Here is an 11,460-nt window from a genome sequence, read left to right as displayed (position 1 = left end):
ATGCCTTACAGTGGTTGGCTTTTGTTTTGCTGAGTTGTTGCTATGCACCTGAGGCTCCGCGAGGGAAGTCGGCTCTCCAGAGGAAACAACGCTGGCAAAAAATAAGAAGTCACCACATCATTGTCCTGGCTGCTTTCTGTGTCATGAACAAACACATGAATCTGCACTTGTTTATCGGGAGGCACAAGGGCAGGATTTTGCTGGTTATCCTCAGAGGTGATTTGTCTGTTGGACCTGCGAGGCTCGGTGGCAGCAGTTAGTTAGCCCCAAAAACAAAACCAGGAAGAGACTAAGTGTTCCCATACAACTCGGAGCACAATCAGCAGCCCTCCTCGAAAGAGCCTTTAAAACAAGAAATGGGAGAGGGGAAAAACAATTAGCACCAGGGACTTTATTAAAAAATAAATTTAAAAAAAAAAAAAAGGAAAGAAAAAAAAAAAAAAAAGAAAAAAGACAATTCTTCCATTAATCAGACCCTTATCAGCAGCAAGGTGATATAAAGCCAGGGTTTAATTGGAACTGAGAAAATGTGTTTGTGCTGGTGTGCAGAGCCTTGTCTATGTGGCCAGGAATGTGGCCTGCATCCTGTTTTCTTTACTGATGGGGGAGGAATCCGCTCTGCGATTCCTTGAAAGGCTGCAGCATGTTTTCCACCAGCTCCATGCTGAGCTTGTGAATTCATCCCTGCTTCTTAGCATCCTGGAGAGCAGCTTTGTGCTCAGAGGGATCCTAAAAAACACCAGCTTTGTTTTGCAGGAAAAGAGACGCTGCTCCATGGACATCAACAGGTGCTCTCAGCTCCCGCTGGTCCTTCTTGATCTGGTATCTGTGGATCAATGGATAATTCCTGAAGCACCGTGTGGGGTACGACCTGCCAGTCTCTCTGCTCCTGTTGTCCCATCAGGTGCCTTTGAAAGGCGCTTGTTCACTGCCTTCTTCGTTGTAAAGAATTTAAACTAAAAGTGGTTTAAAGCTAAATTTGGTTAATGGCTTTAAACTAAAAGAGAGGAGATTTAGGTTAGATGTGAGAAGGAAATTCTTCACTGCCAGGGCAATGAGGTGCTGGCACTGCTGCCCAGACCTGTGGGTGCCCCAATCCTCGAGGTGCCCTTGGCCATGAATGGGCCCTGGGCAGCCTGACCAGGTGGGGGGCACTCAGCCCATAGCAGGGGTCAGGCTGGGAGGGCTTTGAGATCCCTTCCAACCCAACCATTCTGTGGTTCTGTGATCTTCAAGGACCCTTCCAACCCAACTCAAGCCATTCTATGATTCTTCAGTTTTTAAGCTCCCTTTCAACCCAACCGTTCTGTGGTTCTACGGTTCTGTATCTCTTCAAGGACAGCATTAAAACACTGTCAGCTCCTCAGCTACATCCCCATTTCTAGGTAACATCTTTGTGATTTATCCAGGATTTCCCTCTCTGCCCAGGGTGGTTTCTTCTGCTTTACATCCATGCTTTCTTAGCACAGGACTCAACTGTCTTGTCTCACGTTGCTCTCATCATCACTTGAGGCTCCAGTGAACCTTCACCCTGCTTCAATACCACGACACAAAATAGCAGGCAATCTATAACACTGCAATACATAAAATCTATGAACACATTTTCTCTGCTTCCCAGCCCCAACCTCTCAAAGGCATAAACACAGTCATGCTTCCAGCCTGCTTTCTGTAGGTGCAGTTACTGCAGGGATGAACAGCCTTCCCCTGAATTCAACAGCCTTCCCTTCACCACAGCTCTGGTTGGCTTGGAGGGAGCTTTCACCCTCCCAGTCCTCCTGGGCCATGCGGCTATGGAGTTTGGCTTTTTTTTGGATGGGAGTGGGAATACGACCCAAAATCAAGTTTGAAGAAGTGTGACAAATTCACCCAGCGCTGCAGCCCAGCATAATTAAGCAGCATTCTTATTCACGTCATCTCCTGGCTCTGGCATCGTTTTTATTATAGTCATTATGAAGACAGATATTACTTCTGGATTGACTCACTTGATGGGTTGATCAGCACTTTATTGTAGCCTCCAGTTATAGCACTTTTTATGGCATCCAGAAGAACTTAACCATTAGCACACTATTAGGAAGCACACTGGCAGCTGATTAAGTTGCTGAAGGTCAAAGACATTTTTCTTAATTGCTCCATGTGTGCTCTCTCCTCCTCCCCCTCCAACGGAGCTGGAGGGAGATCATTCTGTTTTAATAATAAAGTCACAGAGGCATACTTCGTATTTGCCATCAAATCTCCAGGGAGAGGGTTATTCACCATTTAAGATCTTGTCTAAACTGTTATGGTCTTGCTGTTGAAATGAAGTCTTGGAGATTTTCACGGCATGGTATTGTAATCTAAAAAAAAATAAAGAAAGAAATGAAAAAAGAAAGTCATCAGGGTGACTGATTGAACCGGTTAACACATGTCGCAAATAATGCTGTATTAGGGTCATAAAGAAATGGATGCGTGGGTATGCTGAAGGGAACTCTGTCTCTGGGAGGGAAGGCAATAAGATATCTACAGCTCCCAGGTAAGACTCCAGGAAACTCTGTCAAAGATGAGATATCCTGGAATTCCCAAAAGACTTTTTGATCAGCCTTGTCATGCTTTCCTTTGGAATGCAGCACTTCTGGTGTTCTCCCGTTGATTCACAAAGGCAGCTTAGCAAGGTGTTCATATCCTGTCTCCTAGACCTCACCAAGCTCTGCTTTCAACATGTTTCAGGTGCACTACAGGAATGACAACTTCCAGCAGAGACACTTCAACAGACACTATGGGATGATTCTCACCTCTTGCAAATACAGGCATGAGCCTCTATTTGTTTCCCAGCCCAGCTGACAACTGCTGCTCTAAACTATGTGATTGCTTAATCTGATGCATCCAATTTCATTTTCTTCTTCAGCATCTTCCTTCACCCAAGACTCCAGGTCTCACTCAAAATGAGAAACTAAAACCACCAGAAGTCATATCTTTGGCAAACTCTACCTCGTTGGACCTGGCAGCCTCCCACATTTCAGTCTCAGCCAGACATTCAGCTGCTCATGGAGCTTCATCTTTCAGCTCCAGACTTGTCTGACCCAACTAAGGTCACAGAGCCTGAGAAACATCTTCCTTGTCTTCTGAGTTGGATTTCTATCAGCTCAGTGCATCCACCAAGGTTTAGCCTAGAGCAAGAGCCAGACAATGGTCAATGAGGGATGAAATGGTCAATGGAAGAGTGCAAGGTTGCCAATGCAGGTTGTCTGATTGACCTGGTGGTCACACCAGGAATCCCCTCCATCAGGGGGAGCTCAGTGAAACCTTCCCCTTTGCAGGACAGGCTGGTGGAGCGGTGCTGTGCAGAGGAGTGCACTGTTTCCTTTGGACAAGGGAGTGGCTGTAAGGTTGCCTCAGAGGTCTTACAGAAGTTATGTGGGGAGAGGCACCCAATTACTCATCAGCGAGCGGGTGTGAGGCTGAGAAAAGGATTTCAAAAAAGGATGAGGCAGCAAAATGCTCCTGCTGAGTGTCAGAGGAATGTGTGGCAGATGGAAGCATGCTTAACACAACGGTTTTGTACCTCTCCACCTCCTGCTTCCCAGCATAATTCCCTCCTAGAGTTCGCAAGGAAGAGTTAAACTTTGGGTCTTTTCTGGATCCTGGATCAGATCAGACAGGGCAATGGAGATTGCTGGAGGAAGAGCTGAGAGTGTCAGGGTGAAAGGCTTGAACATGCAAAGACAAGGGCTTGAAACCCCCCATGAGGGATCCCTTTCAGCCCTGAGCCTGAATTGACCCCCAGAAAGGTGCTGGATGCAGCTGACCACAGGACTGCCCCGAGGCAGAAGACATGGGTTATGGAGCTGGCATCCACTGTGCATCTGCCTGTTCCTCACTCCAGTCTACTCAAGACAATCAACAGCCTTCACACCTAAGTATACTTGTGTGAGAGAAAAGAACTTTAAACACAGCAGCAGAATAGAACTGCCCGGTGATGTGTCATATTCTATCTCAGTCTGAAGGGTGTGAGCCACACACCACAGGGATGTGCCATGGCCATGGCCAATCCAGCTTTTAGTGTCCCCTGTGTAAGTGACCTATTCTAGGTCTTAATTCATAAGACTCTTCTACAGGGACATCTAAAGCAGAATAAACATAAATTGCCAGGCAGGGAAACTTTTTAGCAGAGTAGATGGCTGCTTCTTTCCATGTAATTATTGACTGGCCAAGACCTGGAAGAGGCACCCACCAAAACACACTTCACTCAAAGCATCTTTCCATGCATGTCTCTTGTTATTGACTGTTATGTATGAAAAATGATAAAATATATCTCCTTCCATCCACTTCAGACGATCTTCATCACCGAATTCAATAATCTCAGAATAAACAGTCCTCTCTTCTCCCTTTACATCCTAATTAAGATGCTCTCAAATGTCTCCCTTCTCTCCTGCCCTTGGGTGATGCTTAATTAGCTCCTGTAATTAAAACCATACCCAAAGGACAGGGCTCTGTACAGATGTTGGCACTGGTACAGGCAATGCTATGGGGTTGCTGCCAGGCTCCAGTGGTCCCTTGGCACTTGGTGGGACACGTGAGGGGCTCATGTGAGATCCAAGTGAGGATCTCTGCTGAGGTTTTGTGATCAGGGAATTGAGGTACTCCTCTGGATCCTTGGCCTGTGGTGGCTTTGTCCTGCTTTGTTCCTTCTGGGGAACTCACCTGTTCTCCATCATTCAGCCCTGCGTGGACTTTTGTTTTTATTTTTTCTCTATTCATTGATCTCAAGCAAAAAAAAAAAGAACCTCAGATAGATTGGTCCAAAATTTCCCACTCCTTGTTTGGATGTCTTTCTTCTAGCCCACATCCTGCATCGGGGCTACAGACAGCATCCCATGGGCACCCCTCCAGCAAAGGCAATGCTCCCCAAGCAGCGTTTCCCTGGCAGATGGGATGGTTTCATTCTCTACAAGCAGGGAAAGGCAACTGCTTCCAGGCTGACTAAGGTCATATTTCTTCTGTGACTTAAAGAAAGACAAATAAAAGGCTGGGCCCAAGGCTGGGCAGTAGACATTCCAGATAATGAGAAATCTTTTCTGGGAAATGAATGAACGTCCAGCAGCCCTCAGCTTCCTCATTCACACCAGCTGGATTCAGCCCAGGCTGGAAATTACTCCAAACACACACCTTCGATTTAATACATAGGGAACTGAGGCCCATCGCTGGGCACCTTTTCTTCCCTTTTTTGTCATAAAATCATAACAAAAAATCTGAAAGAATCTGATTTTTGCACATCCCAACACCAGGTTGTAGGGTTGAGGTTTAGTTGTAGCTCAGCCAAGGAATTCAGGCAGTAGGAAAGAGCAAGGCTGTTGTTCTCCAAATTCCCAACCCCAGAAAGGCATAGAAACCCACAGCTGAACTATAGAGCTGCTGGGTGTGCAGCAAGCACACTGCTGGCTGTTATGATAATGTTTCTTTATTTCCTTCTCACAGCTGCACCATGAAATTCACTGAGTTAACTACACCGGAGCAATCTATGACGTGGTCTTCAGGCACGGCTTTAATGGGATGAGGGCCTTTTAACCATACTTGGAAGAATAAAAAAGAAGAACTGAAAAAAAAAAACAAAGGGAAAAATAAAACAAACCCCAAACTCAGATCTCAAAGCTGATGGGGCTGCAGAAGGGGGTGGGATCGCTTTGTCCCTGCGGTGCTAACAGCCACTGAGACGATCTGCAACAAAGTGCTCATCCATGAGAGAACATTAACAGGACACACGGAGCAGGGATTCAAGCTGTGCTCAGCACGCCGTCCCCATTCCTACCCAGCTCTGCTGTCCCATTCCTTGCCACAGTGCTTTTGTCCCACTGCCTTCTTGCTCTTCTCCACCCACCACCACCCCAACAGAATAAGGGAGAAAAAAAAGGATGTCGACTTTTTGCCATTATTTATTACAAATTAGATCCTTTTCTTTGCAAATTGCCATCCAAAAACAAACACCAATAGATTTAAATAAATACACAGATGTCAGAATGCTACATAACGGCACGCGTGCAATGGGTCACGCTGAAGATGAGACATCACACACACGAGGAGATATACATAGTATTTTACAGCAGTAGTTTTATTTTAAATTACGAGGCTCACATTAAACCATGTGCAAAGTTTCCTTTGGAACAAACCCTTTCAGGATTTATTTATTTCTAATCTACTTTTATTCATTCCCAAATGACTCAAACCTTCAGAAGGTCAAATAGAAAAAAAACACCTGCATCTTTGGGGACCAAAACGATTGGTCGGTTGTTTCATTGACAATACAATCAATTGGTCTCATCTTTGCTCTGCTCTCTTAAGGCTTAAAGCAAAAATCAAGGAAGTATTTTGTATGTATGTATGTCCGATGGGACTACACTTGTGACAACCACAGGTTTTGGTCCACCACCAATCCCAAGCAAACCTTTTTTGATGCTCATCTGTAATACTGGACCGGGCAGCAAGGGGGACCTGACTGCAGTTATTTACCAGCGCTAACCAGCTGACAGCCACAATTTATAACAGAAGTCAGTTTACCCAGGTAAGCAAAAGTGCATCTGCAATACAGCCCCAGATCCTTGAGGCTGTTTGCCTACAAGATGGGTTTCCAGCTCCTGGCCTCTGTGTTCTCTGCCCCTGGTAAAGCATCTACCACTTGTGTAGGTTTAAGTCTTCTCCTTCTCCTAAAGCTGTGCAGACAGTGCTGTGCTCTCTTCCTGATGATCCTTTCCTGCACATTAATCCCACCTGGCTGCCCCTTGCCCAACTCATTCTCTATTCTGATTACACTTACAGTGATGTGCTATCTACACACTGCTTATTTATTATACAGGGTCCGACTCAGAAATCTGATCTAAGTGAAGCAGCAAGCAAGCCTTTGCATGTCATTCTCCCACCACCCATCTTCTCTGCCCCTAACCCTTCATTTCAGGGAAAGCTGAGAGCAAGCTGGGGTATGGGGTGAAGAGCTGGGGAACCCTACCCCTATGGGAGCATGTCCCAGGGAACAAGCCAGGTTCCCAGAGCTGACCCCATCCAGACCAGCAGCTTGGCTCTGCTCGGACCCCTCTGCTCCATGGGGCTCCATGCATGGGGCTGCAGCCTGGCAGGGCCAGAAGCTGCTGCAGAGATACAGCTGCATGCGAGCATCCCACCCTGCTCTGCTCTGCATGGTGGCAGGAGCCACACTTGGGTTTGTAAAGAGCTATCATCCACCTAAACAAGACCCACATGGCCCTCCAGTGATTTTCTCAGCCAAAGAGTGCCACTGACCACTCAGGTGGCTCTCAGGCTTCACGATGATACACTTTTATATATACATACTGGGAGCTGTTTGACCACAGGAGCCTCATTCATACGTACAATGCACCAATAAGTGAAAAAAGTGCAACTCTGGGCCCAGAAACAGCTTATCCCCATCTACAGCAGCCAGACCACGTCAGAGAGGGCCGAGTGGACCCACACTCAGACACAGTCTGAGGGCAGAGTAAACCAGGCCAGTGATGCGGGCACTCGATGCTGCCATGTCTGGATGGCACATGGCTGTTTGGGTTTTGTTGGTGATTCAACCACCTGCAGCAGCTGACTCTCTGCCTTGGGCTCCAGTGCAGAGTGAAGCAAGTGCTCTACCAGCAAGACCCTTTCCTGATCCAAAAAGGCACAATTCAGCTCCACGACACGTCTATGACTGTATAGAGAGACACTGATTTCCCTTTATAACAGTCTCTGGAGTGCATGCAGTACTCGTTCACGCAATGGGAGCATGGAGACTTCCACTTCTTCCCCCCTCCACTCATGGCCTTTCCTTCAGCTCTAACTACCGACAGCGGAGTTAGCGGCACCCACGGAACTCCAGATTCTTCTGGCGAACTTGGTTTGCACCTGTTCCTTATCTCTTCTTCTTCCAAATGTTCTTCTTCCAAGGCAAAACTGCTGGTGGAGCACTCCGCTGAGCACGGCGCTGCTGCTTGCTGAACTGCAGGCGGGAGGCAGCAAGGTCCCTGCAACCAGGAGACACAAAATATTCACTCATCAGTCCATATTCCTACTCAGCAATAGCCTACAGTATGCCATTTACCTATTGGCAATAGCTTATATTATGTCATTTACCCATTGGTAATAACTTGTATTATGCCATTTACCAACCAGTCACCACTTTGGGTCTTGTTTTGTTGTTGGGTTGTTAATAATTAGCATTATTTTTGGTGTCTCAGGTTTGGTTGTTGGCTTTTGGGTTGGTGTTTTCCTTTTTTGAGGCAGAAGAAGGGATGGAAGAATAGAAATCCCTATTTGCAGCTGCAATGTTACAGCACTGATCCACCAGGTTGGAATGGTCCAACTGATGCTTCTCCCATCTGTCTTTCAGAATGCATCTGATTTAACCGCCACCAATGGACCAATCCTCTCTCAATTTGCAGGCACCTTTTGACTTGTTTAGACTTCTAGAAGTCCTTCCAGCACTGAGTTCCACAGTTCAGTGATGGGATGTTAGAAGGGATATCTCTTTTGATCCAAAGTTGCTGCCTAATCCATCCTTTTCCTATGGGATGACATCTCTTTCCTTCTTACACATCACCCTTTAGTCCATCCCGTATTAGAGGATCTTCCCCACCAAAAATTACATTAAGTAATATTGCTTTAGTGCTGGAAATCCCCTGATTCCCTCAGCTGTTAGCATTCGGTTCTACACAGCAGAAATTGCTCAGCTGAGTTATTAAAAGGGAGACGAGGGGGGAAGCCAGCTCCAACCCAAGCAGCAACTACTGAGGTCACAACCCCAAATTTTCACATGCTTACAAGGGAAGTTCACACCAAATCACAAAATAATAGGGGTTGGAAGGAGATCATCAAGTCCAACCCCAAGTTCAGAGTGGGTTTCAGTGGCACACTCACCTGAGGGCTCTCAGCAGGCTGTGCTGGGAAGGCTTCACATCACTGCTCTGTGGAGCCTTTGTTGATGTTCTGGAGCTCGTTGGGAGCCTTGGGCTATGGTGGTACCTGATGAGCAAGGAGAGGTGCATGAGCCACCTGCATGCAGGCACCAGGGGAACACTGCCCTAACATCACTGCTGGCAGACTAACCTCAGTGCATGATTTGAAGAGTTAATTGCAGCTATTTCAGAGTTATACTTCTACTGCTGTCCTCTTGCCTTGCTCAATTCATAGTCAATTTAATGACGGAAGGTTTTGACTATTGCTTTGATAAGAAACTAATGACATCTGTACAATAACTTCACTCCTCACCTCCCCATAACTCACACAGTCTGGCTAAAGTGAAAACAACGAGCTCCCAGCACATGGGAGATGCTGGTACCCCAAAACAACCCCACAACCCCCACTCCCTTCTCCCAGGAGCACCCAAGGGAGCATCCCCAGCCTCTCCAGCTCACCTGGGCTCCTCCTGACAGAAGCTGGCACAGGTGCTGTCTCCAGAGCGTGAGCACTGACACCTGCCAGGTGATCTCTTGCGCCGTCGTGGCGGGCTGCCCAGGCCATAGGGAGCGGTGTGCCTGTTGGAAAGAGGAGCAATCAGTGCTGCTGCTCGCTTGTTATCAGCCAGCAGGTTTATAACACAGCCTTGGGAGGCAGCCAAGCCAGCGCCATGATAATAAAAGACTCATCTATAGGCATAAGGTGAAAAGGCCACTGATAATTCCAAGCCTTTAAACTCCAGCTCCTCTCCCACCTACTGTTTACCCTGCCCCTCCCAGGGAGATGGCCGTGCCAGCCCTCCCAGTGGCATTTTCTCTCCTTGCACCCGTGCAAGGGCTGCCGCACGGGCTGGGCTCACCAGCCACCAGCACACAGACTGTGCAATGGGCAGGACAGAGTACAAATCCCAGCCATTGTAATGCATGGGACATAGTACATATGAAGACATCTCACGGCCATAACAGGTCCTCCTGATCTCAGCATGCTTCTCAAGCTCTTCGCGTGTGCACATTCCTGCTCCATCTGTGATCACAATCTCTCCTCCCAGAGGGTTTAGGATTGGCAGGGATTGAAACTATGCTCCGAGCAAGCAGCGAGTTGTAATTGCACGTTAGTGAGCATGATTTTAACCACACCTGAGTACATGTGTTTTGCTACAGAGCGATGGCCATTGGTCTGAAACTGCACGGAGAGCTGCTTTAGCATTCTTGAGGGCAGGACTTGGCAGCCACGGGATGTTAGTGCCAACCCACCACTGTCTCATTAACAATGCTGGCAGCCAGCAGGCAGAGTTACAGTTTGCAAGAGGGTAATGTAACTTATCTGGCTTGCAGCTATAACATCTTGCTATTGCTTTTGTCTTGCAGAAGTACAAATCTCAAATAAAGATAAAGGGAGGCAGCACCCTGAGCTTTCATTCCCCTCCCTTTGGGTTATGCTGGAACTCCCAAGCACAGCACAGCCTGTGTTCTAGCAGCTGCAAAGGGCTGAACTCTCAGTGCTCTGTGGTGCAGGTGCTGCACAGACCTCCTTTCTCACCTCCTTCTAACTGCCCCCCATCCTAGATAAGGAAGAACAGAGAACCACTCACCCACAGAGCCATCCCCCCAAAAAAAGAACCCATGCTCACCCAGGTGTGTTAACCCAGATGATATCCAAGTGACAGAAGTAGATGCACTCTTTATCCAGCCAGCTGTTGCAGGAGCACCGCTTGGTCCTCAGATGCTCCGCCGTGCCGAGGTGGGACTGCAGGGGAGGCTGCCCCATACCTGCAGCAGAAGGAGAAGGGATGAGTTGCAGGTTGGGTTCGGAGCACCGAAGCACGGTCCGTCCGGGGATTGCAGAGCACTGAGGTGCAGCCTGGCACAACCCGGCAGAAACTGCCCCGCAGTGCCCTCCATCCCCAACCCTCTGCTGCACCCGGGACCCCCAAAGCCCCGGGGCTCACCGTCTTCCAGGAGGACGCAAAAGGCAAGAGCCAGCAGCGCAGCACCGGCAGGATGTCTGGGCATGGCTGGAGGCTGCGGAGAGAGCTGGAGGGTTTCGATTTGGGGTTTTTTCCTCTTTTTCTATGATTTTCCTCCCTCTGTTTTGTTTCCCTTCCTTTCTTCTCCGTGCACCGTTTCAGCCGGAGTCGCAGCGATGATCTGGAGGCAGCGGGCCCCTGGCAGGTGCTTTATAGCCCCGCTCCTCCGCGTCACGGCCGCGCTCCGCCCCGCCGCGTGGAGCGCCCGAGGGGGAAACATCGGGGCTCGGGCACGCGTGGAGGGGGCTGCGTTGAAGAGGCGGCATCCCGTGGTTCCATCCCACTGCGGGGGGTCTCGTCCTGCAGCTCGGCTCCGGCCCCAAGCTGCGAACACGAGTGGGATTCCTGTCCCGCACGGGGATGATGCGGGGAGAAATTCCCACGCCGGGGCTGCTCGGAGCGTGGGGCAGTGAGGCACGCTGCTGTGCGTGTGTGCAACTGGGTTTGTTTCGTGTGTGTGTGAGGGGGTGAGGGGTGAATCCCGAGCGGGGATGGATCCCACGCGTGCTCCA

At 48.6% G+C, this 11,460-nt stretch overlaps 1 protein-coding gene across 1 annotated transcript; it reads right to left on the bottom strand.

Annotated features, from left to right (window-relative positions):
- Positions 1-5,889: 5,889 nt before the first annotated feature.
- EDN2 (endothelin 2) lies at positions 5,890-11,071 on the bottom strand. Its single transcript, XM_072355528.1, has 5 exons — positions 10,871-11,071; positions 10,553-10,691; positions 9,381-9,500; positions 8,884-8,988; positions 5,890-7,991 (listed from the first exon to the last, which is right to left on the bottom strand). Exons 1-5 carry the CDS (start codon positions 10,932-10,934, stop codon positions 7,880-7,882), a joined length of 540 nt encoding a protein of 179 aa, XP_072211629.1. The 5' UTR covers positions 10,935-11,071; the 3' UTR covers positions 5,890-7,879.
- Between the last annotated feature and the right edge of the window lie 389 nt (positions 11,072-11,460).

Source organism: Excalfactoria chinensis, chromosome 22 (assembly GCF_039878825.1).
Source record: "Excalfactoria chinensis isolate bCotChi1 chromosome 22, bCotChi1.hap2, whole genome shotgun sequence".
In the NCBI taxonomy this organism is placed as follows: domain Eukaryota; kingdom Metazoa; phylum Chordata; class Aves; order Galliformes; family Phasianidae; genus Excalfactoria; species Excalfactoria chinensis.
This window is presented reverse-complemented; position numbering and strand designations above follow the sequence as displayed.